General features: G+C 39.4%; 1 protein-coding gene across 9 annotated transcripts in view; it reads right to left on the minus strand.

Annotated features, from left to right (window-relative positions):
- Nucleotides 1–19,789, minus strand: part of Zc3h14 (zinc finger CCCH-type containing 14) — a 47,331-nt gene that overhangs the window by 7,805 nt on the left and 19,737 nt on the right. For 3 of the 9 annotated variants that reach the window (XM_027419604.2, XM_027419603.2, XM_027419607.2), the window contains 3 exons: nt 5,691–5,765; nt 1,281–1,440; nt 268–500 (listed from right to left, as the gene is read on the minus strand). The exons of 2 other annotated variants lie outside the window; for them this stretch is intronic. In XM_027419604.2, the coding sequence (XP_027275405.1) occupies nt 268–500; nt 1,281–1,440; nt 5,691–5,765 (468 nt within the window). The remainder of the gene's footprint in view (nt 1–267; nt 501–1,280; nt 1,441–5,690; nt 5,766–19,789) is intronic. 4 more of the 9 variants (XM_027419606.2, XM_027419605.2, XM_027419609.2 and 1 more) reach the window with 2 other exon arrangements.

The raw sequence follows: 19,789 nt of genomic DNA on the forward strand, positions 1-19,789 counted from the left end.
TCATCTTTCAGCAACCACAATAAAGAGGTACTTGAGACCATGATGACTGGGCTTCATTTTAACACTAGCACCACAGAACACCTACGAAACAAGCACAGGGAGAGTATGAAATTGAACTGGTGGTTTGTGTAATAGAAGAAAACAAGCTACTGAATAGAAGTTTAAGTGAGGCCTCAAACCAATATTCACTCAAGACAGAGAGACAGGCCAAGACTCCCTTCTCAATGACAGTGGGCTGAGAAGGCAAAGTCTGAGCTCTCAACACACCGTTGGAAAAGCTACCATCTGGGTCCTCAAGCTGCCTGCTCATCAAATGCAAGTGCTGTGGGTGGAGGAGACCTCTGAGTCCCTTGTTTGAGGCTGCAGTTTGGTTTACAGGTTTCACTCCTTCAAAGCACATCTCCTCCTCTTGATCTGACATGTATCCTGGGGGGCTGGGGACACCATCCAGCGTCACTATAAACTTGGGACTTGCAGGTTTATCTGGTTGTACAAGATCTCTGCCAGACAGATAAAAAATACCATAGAATTAGGGAAACACACACAAAATGCTGAGCCTCCTAAAGTCCTCTTCAGCAGAATCCTCACTCCCTTGCTTTGCATTTGGTTCATTAAGATTGCCTTAGCATGACTTCCTTTGATAGCATAAGTAGCATCCTGCTAAGAAGCAACAGCCATGGCCAGCAATTGCAGCAGCATCACTAGTGACCTTTTAGCCTGTACTTATTAATAATGACAATATCCTCTCAACTTTGACTCCATTGTCCATTTGATCCCTGTAGGGTCACTATGGAAATAAAGCAGAAACCAAACCAAACCAAGCCAAAAAACAATTAGCATGGATGCTCCAAGCATCCTGGCCATCAGTTTTACTTTTATGCTGATTTTATTATCTGCACATGTTTCGTTACTGAACACTCTGCTTTCTTAGGAAGGAACCACACAAGCCTTAGCTATTAACACCCTGCAGAAGGAGTTCCTGAGTTCAGTTACCCAGCTTTTGAAGTTTGATTGCCTGGGTATACATTTAAAACAAAACAGAACACTAAATCCGTTATCAATGGAGTTAAATTATACACTGAGTTTTTATTTCTACTTAATGGATTTCTAAACAAGAATGATGATTTCGAATTTGTGAAAACTGAATTCATGGCCTAGCCAGTGAAGCAATAAAAGCACCATCTAGTGGGAACTACAGGAACAGGGAAGCTGGGAACGAACAGTTGACCTGCACTATCTAATCACACAGAGTAGCTACACAAGAAAAAGAAACCATCTACCGTGTCTGCATAAGGTGTCCTGAAAGTACCCGAAGGGCATCTGCAGTCTTCATCCCCGACTCCTGGTTTGGTGTCACTACTATTTCCTCAGACAGCTTTGGCTTCTTCAGAATAAATGATCTTGTGTCTGCATGGACCATGGATTCCATGTCATAGTAATCTGAGCCAAAAAAATTGGCCATAAATGTTTACTTCTGAATATACCTTTTATTCTCAAAATCATACATGTGAGAAGAATGTCAATCTTTTATATCATTACAATTACTTTTAAAGAAAATTACAACTAATTTCTACTCAGGAATAAGAATGTAAATCTTATTCCAAACATCTTTTCAGAGAAATCACATAGTCCTTTTCCTCACACAGCACATTACAAAATGACGTTCTCTGCCTACACCAGAGAAAGGCTTTCCTATAGCATATCTGTTGGGACAGAAACAGTACACAGTCAAAGGACAGCTATTTCTTTCCCAAAACCAGAAGGGATTTAAGAATCTTAATGTTTCCTAACATTATGATTCACAACATTTGAACTATTTTCCAAAAGGGTCTATACATTCTTCACAGTAATATTCACAGAGAACACTGCCTGGTAAGAATTTCAGTCAGCATAACTTCTACCCAGCTGTACAGAGAAGACTATTTTGAAAGGGAATTTTAAGATGAATGTGTGTCACACTAACCTTTGGTGCAAGCTGCAAGCTCAAGTCATCTACAGTATCTACAGACTGACTTACTACTTCACAGAATGAATGTAACAAGAACTTAGTTCTGAGTGGATATGATAACCTATCAGTATGCCATCTATGACAAAAGTTAATTGCTTCTTTTAAAGCCAACAAATAAAGAGAGACCTAAATTCAGGCTATTAATTCACTTAATGATTATTTACGGAGCAACTAAGGACTGTGCTAGGTACATAGATACAAAGGAAAAGAAAATCAGACACACACAATTCAAGAACAGCAAAGCCCAGAAAGGGAGCTGTTGGTAGAGACTCAAGTGAGGCACCGCCTCCAACTGAAAGGTCAAAGGAAAGCTTGCTGACGGTGAATATATAAAACGAGTTTCAAAACAATGAGTAAGAGAGCAGGGAGAGTCAGAAAGCCAATACTGGCAAAGAAAAGCACATGGAGCAAGGAAGGGGCTTTCACAAGGCCCTGAGAACAGGTGAGAAATGTGGAGTAGCTGAAAAGATGCCTGTGATGATATGAGGGGAATGGTAAGAAAGAATGTATGGCGGAGCACGCACTTCAATATTTTAAATTTTGGTCTGGGAATACGAAGAGGTTCTTAAACAGGGAAGTAACATGATCAACAGGTTTCTAGAAAAAGTTACAACATTCTCTTCCCATGCTGGATGTGGTTACATAGAGGCAGGAGGATATATGTGAGTCCAAGTCTAGCCTAATCTCCACAATGAGTTCCATGTCAGCCAGGACTTCAAAGACCCAGTCTCAAATAGGTCGACAAATAAAAAGAAAATTCTCCCCTTCATCCCTCCAACACCTGACTAAGAAAAAGCACACATTCCACACACCATCAACTACCAGGACTCACAGGGGCTGTCACTGTAAGCACAAGCAGGGAAAGAAAGTGGATGGAAGAGACATGAGGTGAAAGTAGGAAATACAGGGAAAGGATGAGCTCATCTGCTACTGGACACCCCACCAAGAAGCTGACTTGGCAGTTTTCCTCCCATGTTACTGAGGCAATCCAAAGCTCGTCAATGACCCACTGAGTGTCTGGTTACCTACAGCAGAGCCCAGAGCTTGGTCTAAGAAATCTGTATTGCCTTCCGACCACTCTGCACTTTGCATGGTACAGCTGGCCTCTTCAGTTCCTACCTCCGTAAAGCACAGAACAGACAAAACTAATGTTGAGAAGAACACACAGGTTAAGTCAGCCATTGTGGAGAGCACGGGAGAAGGAGTAGCGAAGGGGAATAAAAGGCAATGAGAAAAAAAAGGATAAAAATCTGCAAGAACACTGGAACACGATTGCCACAGGCTACTGAGTTTACGGAAATGTGCACTGAATCCGGTTTCAGGCCAGGGCTAAAGTGCTTGCTGAGCTAGGCCTGAGGACTGTAGTTTGGATTCCCAGATCCCACATAATTATCAGGTGAGACTGATGATCCACTCTCACTTTAAGCTTCAGAATGCAGAGATTGGAAACTTGGAGTAAAACTAGCCATATTAGCAAGCTCTGGGTTTGACTGAGACCCTGTCTCAATGAGTAAGGTGGAAGAGCAATGAAGATGATTACTAACATCAACCATGCATATACATTCACTCGAACCCACACCCACATAAACATGCATACATACATGCATGCATGCCCATATGTACACAAATGGAAAAAGAAACTAGATGCCTCTACTTTACATATCCACACAGTGCTCACCTCAGCTTAGTATAGTTCATGCGCCTAATTTCTGTTTGGAACCTTACCACCCCCACCTACCACTGCAGTGAAGATGTTAGAAGGGCCAGGTATGTGCTCTCTTATGTCATGCTCTATGACAGAAAGATACCACAACAAAATAACAAGAATGGCAGTGTGAACAGTGTGAAAGATTGTTTAAAAGGCAGCTTTCCTGAAAATACTAACCCATTTTATATATCATCTCCCTTGGAAAAAATGGGGCTTTAGACTCAATAAATTCCAGAAATGCCAGCCATGCTCAAGTAAGTCCAAAGTGAAACAGGGACAGGAATTAAGTAAACACTACATAATAATATTATGGCCCTCCTCTACTGACTGAGCTATCTGAACTCTGACAACCAGGCTATGTGGGAGACCTTTATTGGTAAAGCTGATCAGACTAAGAAGGCCTAAGTGGTATTAATAATCAGGGTGTCCCCAAACTAGGTTGACATGACAAATCATTCTCCACATAGGAAGGATCTACATTCAAAAACAAAGTCCAAACATATGCCCCAACTCAGAAATCCTGGATACCAATCAACTTTTTACTGACCCTCTTTTTAAATAGATAATCAAGGAACTGTATGGGGAAAGCCTCTAGCATGAAGTCAAAACCAACAACATAGAGAAAACAAGGCCAAGGATCAAAGAAAAGAAAAATGTCAAAACCAACTTTTCATATCCTCAAAGAAATAAAAAGGTATTACATTTATGAAACAAACCAAAATGTAAAAAGAATCAAAGGAACATGAAGAATTTGACAGATAAAGGCTGTGCTCACTCACTCATAAGCCTCACAGAACTACCTAATGCTTCAAGTTGGGCTGAACAATGATGGTAAAAATGGGGGAAAAAAAGGGGGGGGATGCACAAGAGCTGATGAAGTGGGTACAATAATGCAGACTTTGGCCACGACACTTAAAACAAGACTCTTATGTGGAAACTCGGTAGCAATGTTGCAAGGTCAGGCATCTCAGCACTCAACGAGCAGACGGGCAGGAGAAGCAAGGTTAAGGTTGGGAGTATAGCGACTCCATCCTGTTCAGAACGTAGGGTAGAACCTGAAATCTATTAGATAGAGGCCAACCTTTGAGAGCAAAGGCACATTTTTGAGACATAGAGAACTAGTGAAACAATGACCGTGGAGTTCAGAGAGGGGAAGATGACTTAGGAAGCAGAAAGCAGAGAAAGGAATCAAGGACCAGGACTTCTGACAAAGGGTGGCTTCACAGGAACACAAGAAAAAAAGAAGCGTTAGGCACAGTGGCGATACAAATAATCCCAGCACTTGGACATGAAAGCAGGGTTGCAAGCTGGAGTCAGCTTGGGCTACATAATAAAACTCTGTCAAAAAGAAAAACAAAGTTTCAGGTATCCAACTGCTCCCTGCATTTATTAAGCACTGAATGTGAAACTGGCAGGGATCAGCAAACCAAAGACACAGATAAAAAAAGGACCAAACTCCATCCTGAAGCAGCCCACGGGGAGTGCATCGGGGTGAGTCGACTTGCTTATCAGAAAGTTTAGACAAGTGGTTAGTGGTCCCTGAGAAGAGGACTGTACAGTGACGTCAGCACACTGGGGAAGTTGAACTGGCGCTGAGGAACTGCTGAGTCAGCTCTGGAAAAACAGCAAAGTTGGGAGAAGGTGAGCTTGGGACACAAGCTGCCCAGACAGCAAGGGTGAGCAGCCGAGGGAGAAGGTGGATTAGGGACTCTAGCTGTTGTCACTGCAGAAAAGTGAACAGCTAAGGGACAAGGAAGCAAGGCATGGGAGAAAGAAAGCTTATGAATGAGGCAAAAACACCACACATGAAGGAAATGCAGATCTTACATCCCAGCCCTGAAAACTTTTCATCAATCTAACTCTGTTGTCTTAGGGCAGGATCTAAGAGATACATGCTACACTTAGTGAGGTGTAAGGCATGGGAATGGCAACAGAGAACTGACACATTACAGTGAAAATGTAAGCATCACCCACCTGGACTCATCTCCATTGTCTCTACCATTACTGGGTCAATCTGTAGTCGGGATAATAACTGTCTCTGTTGAGTGCCTAGAATATAAGTTTTAAAACTTCACTAAACTTAACACAAATATCAACATTTATTTCTCAGAAATTAATCTTTGAATTTATTTGAAAGTCTTACAAATAAAGCTTCTATAATACAATCTGCTAATATTAACAGTCTTTAAGCATATCTTTGTTAAACAAAAAGCTGTTCTTGGGTTAAACCAAAAAGAGTAATGAAGTCCCTCTTGGTTCCAATGTGGGGTGGCCAGTCTTCTTGGATTGAAGAGAATATGGCAAAAACCAAATGGTGGAGTAAACAGGAGTTGATCATTCATAGCCACAGGGTGACAAGTAACTGTACAATAGGCATGGAAGGTCTGTTTCTGGAACTCTTGTCATTACTGCTTCCCTACACTGCTTCCCCTTCCCCACGACATCCTGATTTTGGAAAATAGAAAAGCATGTGGGAACTTAAACCAACATTCCACAATTACCGTGCGATAAAATTCCTAAAAGACAAACTGGCATGGACAGATGCAACATGAACAATGGACCGAGGCTAACACTCAGAATTCTGCAATCCAGATCCTCCACTGGCTGCACAGATTGTTCCTGAGTTTAAAACAAACGCTCTGCTGCTTAACAGTGGCCCCACGAGTATCTCCTTGTAATGTGGTAGTGACCTGAAAGCAGACTCTGCCCAATGATGACATCACCTCAGGAGACTGTCCCTGACACCAAGTGATGTGGTGATCTAAACTTAACTCAGTGGTTGTCAACCTTTCTAATGCTGTGACCCTTTAAATATCATTCCCATAAAATTATTTTCATTGCTATTCATAACTGCAATTTTGCCAGTTATGAATATTAATGTAAATACCTGTATTTTCTGATGGTCTCAGGTGACCCCTATAAAAGGGTCTTTTGACCCAAGGGTGTTTCGACCCACAGGTGAGAACCACTGATGTAATTTTTAGATTTATACATCTATTTTTCTTTAAGTTGATCACATAAAGTACTTCTTTCTAAAATAGCTCAAAATTCATTTTTAATATTAAGTTCACAGTAACTAATTCATACAAATATTCTTGAGAGCTTGTTTGAAAGGTTCTAGCAGGTAGTCTCTATCAGGGAAGGTTGTTCTCTTCAACTGAGTATGCAGCTTTGGGACAGATGTAAAATGTAGTGAGGAAAGCTATACCTGCTTAGCTGGTCAGATGAGCTGAGCCAACCCTAGTTACCAATGGTGACAGATGTCACAGTCATAGAGCCTCCACATTCACATAAAAAAAATGCTTTTTAAAAAAAAATATTTTTATTTTGTAGGTATCAATGAATGTATGTTCACTGCATGTGTGCCTGGTACCCATAGAGGCCAGAAGGTGTCAGATTCCTGGAACTGGAGCTACAGATAGTTGTGAGCTGCCATGTGAATGCTAGGAATTGAAGCCAGGTCCTCTAAAGAGCAGGCAGTGCTCTAAGCCACAGCACTACCTCTCTAGCTCCCATACTAATATTCTTAAATATCCACACTGAAAAAAAAATCCAATGAACTGATTTTGTCTAACTATACCTGAATTACAACAAGGGATGTCACTCTTCAATCTAACTGTAACCTCCACTATGATTAACTCACATGTATTAAGTACCTGATTTCTAGTTTAGAACAAAAAGATCACATGATAGTATGTGAAGATGAAATTGGTTGGGTCTAAATGCTAAAATTATCAGTAAGTCAACTGTTGCTAGTTTTTAATGCACCCAGTGTGTGTGGCTCCACAGGGATAGGCTTTGCTTATACAATGCAAACAAAATAGCAGCAAGGTCTTGTCAAGTACATCAATGCAAGGTGTTTTTAAGTTTTAAAAGGTATACTCAACGTTTTCCCAACTGTTCTTTATTAAGGTATTTTCTATGTGTGCAAAAAAAAAAAAAAAAAAAAATTACCACAGCAAACAATCATGGAGAATAGACCTTAAATCATATATCATTTACTTAAGCTGTATTCCTGTTGGGCAACCTACTAACATGTTACAGGCTATATATAGAACTAATAATAAAATTAAAGTTTTATAGCAAAGTAACATCACAGAAATACTTGAAGAGAATCATTCCCTCTCAATTTTACTTTTCATATATCTTTTCAAATCATCACCCTAATCCAGGAATAGTGGCACATGGAGGCTGAAGTAGGAGGATCACAAATTTAACACCATCAAGGGTAACTTAGCCAAAACAAAATACTTCCCCCTTCATTTTTAGAGACAGGGTCTCACTATATAAGGCCTGGCTGTCCTGGAACTTGTTACATTGACTAGGCTAACCTTGGACTCAAGACAATCTACCTGTGTCTACCTCCTGGGTGCTGGTATCAAAGGTATGCCAACACAGCTGGCCCCCAAAGTTTTAAGAAGGTTATAACTGGCTGAGCTCTTGCCAAGCCTAGCATGTGCAAGGCACTCCATTCAGTTCCCAGAACCTCAAAACAGCAATAAAAACACATTAGAGAACTCTGCTCAAGTTTGATGCATTCTAGATTTCCAAGTAAAGTTATAGAGTTTCAACAAATGAAAACTCCAACTTCTTTCTCTATGCTGTGCTGTCTCTATACCAGAGCTAGTAGTTATAGGGTGGAAAGATCAAAGATCAGCAGCTAAAACATAAAGTTTACCTTTCTCAGTATTTGTTAGGAAGCCAATTATTTTTACATCAGTAGCCTCTGACTGTGATTCAAACTCTATTCTCTCTTGAAAATCTTCCAACTGTCTGTTGCATTCAGATGTTGATGTTGAATATTCATTCATTTTAACCGCTAAGGATGAAATATTTGCTTCGTTCTGGGACACTCTAACGTTCAAATCAAAAAGATTTGCTTCCACTGTCAAAATAGCTGCTTTCATTCCTTTAATTTCATTGATATCAGTTGCTATTTTCCTCAAAAGGTCCAGCTCATTTAGTGAACAAGAATCACTTGTCAGAGAGCCTAAGTTAGCTGGCTCCTGTGAGAGGAAAACTGGTAATGACGGTGATGGAAATCTTGAAGACATTTTCATAAAATTCCTGGCATTTTCACAGCCCATTAAATTATTTCATCAAAAGTAAAAGCAATCACCAGAAGTGCTAGTAACTACACTTTAAAGCCTATAAATGAAAACATAAGGTGATACAATTCTAGAATAAGAATTCATACTGTGAAAAGTTAAGCACACCAGACCAATTTTCTCTTCGACAGTTCAGAGCACTGGAACTGCTTGTGTCCTTTAAGTTCTACCTACTTATCAAAGCCTCTGAAAATAAACTCTATTATTACATACAAAATAATCCTGAATTCTGATTGGCTGAGCAGAGACACATGACACCCAAAGAACTTTCTATTATTTACTTCATGTGTTAGGAACCCTAAAGAGCTACTCCATAAACTAAGCAAGTATGTTCACCCTGTTGTCCATTAAACTGTAATTTGGAAGCTTCGGATTATTTTGAGTTGCTTTATCTTAAATTCCATTTCCTCTGATAGCAGAGGATGATAGCACTGCACTGGCATTATCTTTGTAGGGAGAGGACAATGAAGGTGACTAAACTCATGATCACAGACAACAAATCTCTAAAATTGACCCATTAATGGATTTCACCTGCACATTACTATAAAATGATGGCGAGTAGTGATATAGCTTAGTAGTGACCACCTACCTAGTACAGAGGACCTAGACTTATTTCTTAACACCACTTAAGGGAAGAAAAAACAAAAACAAAAAAAAAATCAAGCAAAATGGTGTAAATTTCAAAACAAAAATAATCTCTGTTGCCTTAGATTTAATATTCGCCAATGTTTTCTCCCATTTTATGGGTGCTTTTAACATTTTTTGACAATTTCTTTTGAAACAAATTTTTATTGTGAGGTCCAATTCATTTCTTTTGCTCTTGTGCTTTGGTATTCTAAAGAACCACTCCTTAATTCAAGGTCATGGATGTATACTTAACTTTTTTCCTTAAGAGTCATCTAATTATCTCAATAATGCAGGTCTTTTGATTCATTTTGAGTTATTTTTTGTATATTAGGAAAGACTCCAAACTTGATTGTTTTTCTCCAGAAGGTCCAGTAATACTTGTTAAAAACTATTTTTTTCTTCACTGAACTGTTTTATTGCCCTTGCTTAAAAACAAAACAAACAAACAAAAAAACCAAACTGATCAGGAATGTATGGCTACTTGAGCTTAACTTCACATCAGTCATCACCATTATGCATTTTATATTTTTCAACCCAAAAACAGACCCCCTCCCCAACATTATTCCTTTTCAATAGTTTTGATTCCTCTAGATCCTATTTCCTTATGAATTTTAGGGTCAGGTAGCTAATTTTTACAAAAAAAAAAGGGGGGGGGATTTCAATGGAGACTGAGTTGAAATTATTTATTGACTTGAGGATAGTTGCTATCTCACTGGTATTTAAGTTTTTCAAATCATGTACATGGAAAATCTTTCCAAGCTGGAAACAATCCTTCTGAGTAAGGTATGCCAGACCTAGAAACTCAAATGTCCATTTTCTCCCACCTGTGGACAGATATGTGTTTCATACCCACAGAGGTCAGGAAATTACTAAGGTGTCATGGAGAGAAACTTTAAAGGAAGAAGAGCTAGAATGCACTAGTATAAAGGGTTAGAAGGAAATAATGGGACAGGAAGGATTAATGTGGAATAAAGGATTGGATGGTAAGGTGGAGTAAGTATGGGAGAGATAAATGACACTAAAGACCTTCCAAAAAAGACACATGGAAATCTATCACCATAGATGTTTCCTAACTCAGGGTTAAAATGGAGTCACTGTGTAACAAAGCAACAATGCCCCTATTCAACACCACAGACTAACAAATAAAACTGGATGCCAGGAATGAGTTACTTCTTTTGGAATTAATTGGCCAATGAGGTCCCAAAGACCCCCCCAAACATTACAGGTTATTGCTAATGCTCTTAACTAACCCCCAAAAAACTGATGGTTAAGACCCTAGAGCTGACGACACCACATTCTTAGTCATAGGACATGATAAAATCAAGCTGGTTCACAACTGAAGTTTCATCCCTATTGGCTAGCTTTCATAGCTTGTGGTATGCAGGCCACCAAAGGAGGAAAGTAATCAACTGTATCAAGCTGTAAGCTCTGGTAACTACACAATAATCAATGCCCCGCAAGACATGCCCATCAGTGCAATGGTGAAACATACATTATGGGAGTAACCAATTACATTCGTACAGTGATTGAGATACCAAGCAAGCCCAAGCCAGACCAAATTCCAGCATGGAGATGGGAGTGAGGCACTCATTCCTACCTCTGGCAAGAGTTAGCTACTGGGAAAGAAAGAGTCAGTTTTCTCTAAGAGCATAGCCCCTGTTGACAAGGCTCCAGCAGAGGACCACAAATCTAAGAATGTTTGGTGCAGCACAAACTGATTTCGGAAAAAAAAAAAAAAAAAGTTAGGTGGATAGGAAAGTTGGGGCAGGGGGATTTGGGAAGAGTTGAAGGGAATATGATCAACACGCATTGTATGAAACTTGAATCTCTCAAGAGCTCATAATAAAACAAAAAAATTCTTGGTCTTAGTTTTAAAAAAGCTGTTTTCACTTTGGTTTACTAGTGGAAAATCAAGTCAGGACTCACCACGGCGTCTTAAAACACATTAATTCTCTCTCTCTCTCTCTCTCTCTCTCTCTCTCTCTCTCTCTCTCTCTGTGTGTGTGTGTGTGTGTGTGTGTGTGTGTGTGTGTGTGTCCGTGTCCATGTCCACACATTCGAGAAGCACAGAGGTCAACACTAGGTGTTATCCCCCATCACTTTTTACCCTACCTTTCTGAGACAAGTCTTGTCTTTCAATGAACCCTGAGCTTACTGATTCAGGCAGATTAGCTGCCTAGTAAGCCCCTAGGACCCTACTCTATTTTCTCAATCCTAAAGATTATAGGTGCATGTTGAGCCAGCTCCATGGCCCAGAACAATTCTTTAAAAAAAAAAAAAAAAATTACAGCTTTTGCTGGTCATGTTGACACTTTTGTCACCATGGGAAGAAGGATCAGGAGTTCAAAGTCAGCCTTGACTACAAAATGAATTCAAGACCAGCTTGACCTACAGGAGACCCTATCTAACAAAACAATAAGAAAAAAAAAATTAGTCTTTGGTTTGCAAATCAAACCAAAGCTACAGATCATAATTATAGAAAAAAGAAGCCAGGAGATGGTGATGCAAATCTTTAATCCCAGCACTTGGGAATTAGAGGTAGGCACATCTCAGTGAGTTCAAGGCCAACATGGTCTACAAATTGAGTTCCAGGACAGCCAGGACTGTTACACAGAGAAATCCTGTCTCAAAAAACCCAGGGGAAAAGGAAAAAAAAAAAAAAAAAAAAAAGAGCTGGGCATACCTTTATCACAAGCATTTGGGAAGCAGTGGCAGATGGATCTGAGTTCAAGGTCAGCCTGGTTTACAGAGCTCCAGGACAGCCAGAACTACACAGAGAACCCCTGGGGGGTTGGGGGAGGCAAGCAGCAGTGGCTGTTAGTACATATAAAACAATCTTTATTCACCTATAAATTAATCTAACTTTTAAAATCTTAATTCAAACAGAAAACTGTATTAAACTTACAAGGCTTTGAATTCAAATAAAATTTAGCATCACATAACTGATAGATACATCCAGAATCAATGTAAAGAACAGCATATCCTCATTAAGCACTGTCTGCAAACCAGCTGGTTTACCAGACAGTAGCAAGCTACCCAGAAAACAACATCAGGATGGTGGCCTAACAGAACAAGTCACACATAAGCAAGGCACTCAATAGCTCAGCAGATGACCCCTGAACTGCTTGTGGTACCCATGCCAACTTTACGTGCAAAACTGAAAAACTCTTCCAAAGAGTCCCATGAACAGATCTATTTATTAACAGAGAAACTTGAGTATTTTAACACATTCTTTAGAATAATGGTGAAGTGGGAAAGACTGTTCCACCTATTTATAGATTAGGAAATCAGGGCAAAGAAGGGTTTGTAGCAGCTAGTAAGGGTCAAGGCTTGGATTTAACACCCCAAGAACTTCACAATCACTATATTATTTATTGTACTTGTCTTTATGACCTGCTAAATGGAGCAAAAAAATTACAGAACTCCATGCCGGGTAATTACTGTTCTATGCATATTTGCATGTACATACATAAACATACACAGAATACCACTCCAAATATCAAATGTTTATAGATGTGATATTGTCTCTATAATACTACCAATACCAAACTTTTCAATGCTCACCTTTAAGGAGGGCAGTGGGAAAGGGGGTGGGTGTGATTTTCCTCTCCTCAGAACATAACACTCCATTCACTAATAATCTGCCATAGTGCTTTTTGTCAGCATGACACACATCAAGGACATGGACACTCACATTATGACTGTCAATGGCTTCCATGTCTCAACTATACATGTTGTGAAAGTGATATACACTTAGAATACACTGCACTGTGACTATTAACCTATTGTTAGGAAAGTACTGAGTATTAAGTATAAGATAATCTCTTGTAATGTTGGGCAGCTGCAGCATCAAGCCATGTGTTTTATTAAGGGCTCTGTCTGATCACAAGGGTAGGCAGTCAATACTGTATACTTAGTGTTACCCTAAATTACACTAAAAAGAAACCTCATATCAGATAATGTTGTCCAACTAAAAATGAATAGTTGTCTAAGTGGATTAAAAGTAAGCTAGGCTATTCTTGTTTCTGGTATGTGGGACTGACTGATCCTAAGGCCTTATGTAAGTACCCCACCACTGGGAGGTAACCCCAGTGTTTTCAGTTTTCATTCTGAGACACTCTTAAGTTGGTCAGGTAAGCCCTAAATTGCATTCCTCCTACTTTAGCCTCACAAGTACCTGGTATGAAAGCATGCACCACTGAGCCTGTTATCTAGGAGGAATTTATTACTAATATTTTCAAGACATAGGTTTAGCTGGGTACAGTGGTATGTACACCTTTAATCCCAGCACTGGGGAGGTAGAGGCAGGCGGGATCTCTATGAGTTCAAGGCCAGCCTGGTCTACATAATGATTTCCAGGACAGCCAAGAGGTACACAGTGGGACCCTGTCTCAAAGAAAACAAAAACAAGACATGGATTTATTGGAAGAGAACCTATCACATATTTAAGAGCATCTGTATGTGTTTACGGTTCTCCCCTCTGGAGAGCTCATTTAAAAAAAAAAAAAAAAAAAAAAAAAAAAAAAAAAAAAAAGCAAAGCATTTAAAAAAAATGAACAATTCTCAAAATATAGCACTGGTTTGCACATTATCCACTAATGTACCAAAGAAAATACCAAAGCTTCAATTAAATTAGAAATACATAATACTAATAATAATACTATCACTCTTAAGATTACTATGCTCAGTATCACAATGTATACACATAAGATACATAGACTTTGTCTATATACTTGGAAATGACCACAGATATTGATTGTAGAGTTAAAATACGATCATTGATTTAAAGATGGGGTGAGGGAAAGTAGAAAATAGTAGAAAATAAAAGTAGAAAATACTCGGACAAACACTGCCTGTAGACATTACACAAAAAGCCTCAACTGAACTTACTGAGGATCAGAGACTTCAAAATTGAACAATGGCACTTTTCATGTAACTGCTGGAGGAGAGGGATTTTTTTTTTTTTTTTTTTTTTGAGTAGGTGTTGAGTATGAAGATGTGGAACTAGAAAAGACACACATTACAGGGGAAACAAGGTACAATAGGCAAGTAGCAGGGAAATATCTGATGAGACCAGGAAAGCTCTGATGGATACTTGGAGTGAAATAGGGAACACGGGGTGGGGGGGTGGGGGGTGTTGGTGTCTCAGTGGAGAAGTGTGATTTCTGTTCATAAGAATGAGAAATAAATGATGTGATTTTATTTTACTACTTAAAAATTGTAAAGGGAATGAGAAAGAAAGTATACATTTAGAAGGTCATTTCCCCAATAACCTAGGCAAGTCACAGACTGTGGTTTAGACCAGAGTAATAATTGCAGAGATAGTAAGTAGTGGTGAATTCTACATATTCTAAAGACTGAGACCAGGACAAAACTATCTTCTGAACATGTCAGGATAGCTGCACTCATGAACCCACAGAGATGCTGTGGTTGGCTGCACAAGATTAACTCAATGACTATTCCTGAAAGAAACACAGAGTGGTTCACAAGTCCTGACTCCTAACTAAAGAGCTACTGACAAGTTAATGGTTTCTGAGGGAGAGTCACTTTTAAGAATTATGACCCTGGCAGGCTGACCACCTTTCAGTGGACAATGTGACACCTATTAGTACATGGGCAACACAAATTAGAATGAGTGGGCTATTTAAAAGAAAAAAAAAAAAGTTGGGAGTGTTTGGGAGTTGGATCTGGGAGATGTTAGAGAAAAGAGTGGGGATTGAATACAATAAAACACAATGTATGCAACTCTAAAAATATATTTAAGAAAATGTTCAGTAGAGACACTCAAGATACAAATGGCCCTTTACTTATTATGTAATGGTGCAAGGGCTATAAAAATTCAGGCATGCAATATCTTATTTCCATGCTGCGGAACAAAAGCAGCCAAGTGACAGCTTCTACTCAGCAATATGATCACAAGAGTCAACAACTGATACTCTACAGTACAAGATGCTGCTAAGCTACGAAAGCAGATAAGGTACTTTAAATGTAGTCTCAATTTGACAACTTACAGTGGCTTTACTGACAGTAACCCAATCATAAATCAAGGACACCTGTAACAGAAATATTTTGGAGATTGAATGAGGCAAGTGAAAACAGCAACCTGGGATGGTGATGTACACCTGCAATCTCAGCATTTGGAAGGGAGGCAAAGTACCAGGAGTGCCAAGCTCAAGTTCAGCCAAGGCCACACAGCTACTCCAATTCCATTCTGAGCTAAACTGTGAAAATTGGTCTCAAAAACAAAATCCAAAGGAAGGAAACCCATTTGACAGAGAATAAAAATGAACAAAGAAAAATTTTCAAAAATATTTCACCTCCCCCACCCCCAAGAGCACAGATTTTCAAATAAAAAGATATACAGAATACCCATCCCCAAAGTGACTAATATGAGTAATTAGTGTTTACATCTGTCACAGTGAAATTTTAGACTTTAACAGAACCACCCCCCCCCAGAAAAAACCTTTTAGAGGGAGGATAAACTTCCAAGAATTTGCCAAGAAAAGGGGCATAGTCCCAGCACATCTGTCAGATGAGGCAAAATCACTCCAGTCAGAACAGCCTGGAGAAAAGTGAAACTTTGCAATAAGTAGGCAACCCTAGAGAAGAAAACAGATAAACAAAAGAACACAGGAAAAAAATGTTTTTTAAAAAAAAAACCTGAGGGTAGAAGTGAGGGGCAAGAGAGATAGCTCAGCAGTTAAGAATATCTGCTACTCTTGGGCTAGAGATCATATAACCCCAGTCCCAGTGGATCTGAACTCGGCAAGTACCAAGCAAGCATATGGTATACATACAAATATGCAGTCAAAACAATTCACATACATACATAAATGTAAAAAAGCAAATTCCAAAACTCTAGGAAAGGGCTGGAGAAATGGCTCTGCAGTTAAGAGTATTCACTGCTCATATTTATTTACTTATTTGTTTACTTTGAGACAGTCTCTCCACAGCCCTAGCTGTCCTGGAAGTCGGTAGGTAGACCAGTATGGACTTCAACTTAGAAATCACCTGCCTCTGCCTCCCAAGTTCTGGGATTAAAGGTGTGTGCCACCACACACATCACTTCCTACTCTTGCAGAAAACCAGAGATCAGTTCCCAGAACTAACACCATTATGAGCAGCCTGTGACGCCAGTTCAAGGAGACGCAGTGCCAACTTCTAGATTTTGGATGAACCCTGAGTGCATGAGGTGCTCCTCATCCATGAATGTAGGCTCAGACACACAACATAAATAAATCTCTAAGAACGAAACAAAAGTAAGAAAGCAAGCTAGCTGGCTTGCTCGCTGACTCTTAGGGAATCCCTAATATCTGCCAAGAAATAAAATATCTATTTGCCTTTGTAATGGGTACTTCCACGAATAATCTTGTTGTCTTTGAGCAGGATCTCATGTACACTAGGCTGACATCAAACCTTGAATTTCAGATCCTCCTGCCTCCAGCTCCCAAGTCACCACACACTATTTATGTAACCTTATTGGTGTAAAGTGCTACTTACTGGTTCTTAACATTTAGAAGGAATTTATAAATCAAGTAGCCTTATCAACGAAAACAAAAAAATGGAAATATCATCAACTCCTGTAAAAATAAATACAGCTCAGACAGTGGTCAAGAAGATAAAAGAAGGGCTGGAGAGATGGCTCAGAGGTTAAGAGCACTGCTTGCTCTAGCAGAGGTCCTGAGTTCAATTCCCTGCAACCACATCGTGGCTTACAACCATCTATAATGAGACCTGGTGCCCTGTTCTAGCATGCAGGCAGAACACTGTATACATAATAAATAAAAAAATAAATCTTTAATAAAAAAAAAAGAAGATAAAAGAATTGAAAGAGGGAGTAAGTGTCCATTTCATACTTTTTTTTTTCTTCTTCTTCCCAGACAGAGTTTCCCTGTGGCTTTAGAGGCTGTCCTGGAACTAGCTCTTGTAGACCACGCTATAACCAAGTAATTACAACAGTGGTCTTAGTATATGAATTTCGTAACAGGAAAATGTTACAGCAAGAAACCAATGGTATCACCTTTAATTGGTAAACAAAAACGGTAGAATAAACCTATTTCAGACACAAAGAAAATTAAGCCATAAACAGTAGGATGTAATGACATTTGCCTATAATCCCAGTACTCTGGAAGTAAGATAATGACAAACTCAAGGTCATTCTCAGCTACGTATCAAGAAAGTTCAAGGCCAACCTATGCTATGAGACTCTGTCTTAAAGTCATAAGCAGACACATTCAAAGGTGGCAACATCTGGAGAGAGGAAGTAATGTACAGAATTTTACAGGCAGAATGTTGCTTTGTTTCAAAAGTTTCTATATTATTTGACTATTTTCTATATATTGGCAGGTATTCATTTGTTTTTCTAAAATTCTCTGGTTATCATATTTTATATTATATAATACTTTACTTAAATGAATATGAAATATGCCAAACAGGTAAAGTAAAAAGGAAATCCATGCCTAAACACATTGTAGTAAAACTTCAGAACAAAGACAAAGGGAAGATCTTGGAAGCAGCCAGGGAGAAAGGACTGATCACATACAAAGGAATGACAGATAATTAACAATGGAGATCAGAAGACAATGGACAGATACATATTTATGTCCTGTCAAGTAACCTGTTAAACTAGATTTGGATATGTAGTAAAAAAGTACTGCACAAGAGGCGTGGGACTGTAGCTCTTTCCCAGCATACTCAAAGCCCTGGGTTCCATACCCAACCATAGCATAAAACTGTATATGGTGGCATAATCTGCAATCCCAGAACTCAGGAGGGGTAACCAGGAGGATTCCTGGTTCAAGGTCATCCTTTGCTACATAGTGAGGTGGAGGCCAGTTTGAGATACATGAAACCCTATCTCAAAACAAACAAAAGGGGCTGGAGAGATAACTCAGAGATCAAGAGTACTAGCTGTTCTTCAAGAGTATCTAGGTTCAATTCCTAGTACCCATATGGCAACTCACAACCAGCCATCTGTCACTCCAGGTCAGGGATCCCTCTTCTTCAGAAATTTACCTAAAACTGGCTCTCTACCTTCCTAATGCTGCAACCCTTAATACAAGTTCCTCATGCTGTCGTGACTCCCAACCATAAAATTATGTCATTGCTACTTTATTTATTTATTTGTTTGTTTGTTTGTTTGTTTATTTTTGGTTTTTCGAGACAGGGTTTCTCTGTGTAGCTTTGGAGCTTATCCTGACACTCGCTCTGGAGATCAGGGTGGCCTCGAACTCACAGAGATCCGCCTGCCTCTGCCTTCCAAGTGCTGGTATTAAAGGCGTGTGCCACCAACGCCCGGCTTCATTGCTACTTCATAACGGTAATTTTGATGTTACGAATCATAATGTAAATACCGGATATGCAAGATATGTTATGGGACCTCCAAAGGGGTCGAGAACCACTGAGGATCAAAGAGAGGTTTAATATCATCCTCAGCTATAAACCAAGCTCAAGTCTAGCCTGAACTTACAAGACCCCCCTATAAACAAACAAACAAATAAATAGAAATACATTAAAAAAAAAAAACACTGATAGAAACTACTTCAAATAGGTTGGCGATCCTAATAAATGATCTAAATACCCCTGCCTTAAAAAGGGCAAACATGGAATCTACTTTTTCTTAAAGTCAAGGCTACAGTATTATTATTATTAGCTCAGAAGTTGAGAGTAGTGATTGCTCTTGCAGAGAACTCATGATCAATTCCCAGCACCCACACAAGCACTATGTGGTGCACAGACAGACATGAGTGCAGGCCAATGCACCTAGACATATAAAATAAACTAAAATTTTCTTTCTAAATCAAACTTTTTGATATTTAAGAGACATTTACATATGAAGCACAGAAAAGGAAACTGAAAGCTGTTGAGATAGCTCAGCAGATAAAGGCACTTGCCACTAACCTTGACAATCTGAGTTTAATTCCTCAGTCTATTATGTGGGCACAAAGAAGAAAGAACCAACTCCCACAAACACCCCTCCCACCCCCCAGACAGGGTTTCTCTGTGTTGCTTTGGAGGCTGTTCTGGAACTCGCTCTGTTGATCAAGCTGGTCTTGAACTCACAGAGATCTGCCTGCCTCTGTCTCCTGAGTGCTACCCAGCTTCCCACAAACTGTTCTCTCTCTCTCTCTCTCTCTCTCACACACACACACACACACCAACACTCACACTCACACACTCTCACACCCCTACTTATTTTTTTTAAAAAAACTTTCTTTTAGGAAGGAAGGAAAAAGAAGGAAGTCTGTGGAGAAAAGCACGGAAAACAAGCACAGGGCCAACTCTAAACAAAGGCTCTATCACCATCAGACTAAACTGACTTCAACATAAGTCAGCATG

The sequence above is a fragment of the Cricetulus griseus genome, chromosome 5 (assembly GCF_003668045.3).
Source record: "Cricetulus griseus strain 17A/GY chromosome 5, alternate assembly CriGri-PICRH-1.0, whole genome shotgun sequence".
Classification (NCBI taxonomy): Eukaryota; Metazoa; Chordata; class Mammalia; order Rodentia; family Cricetidae; genus Cricetulus; species Cricetulus griseus.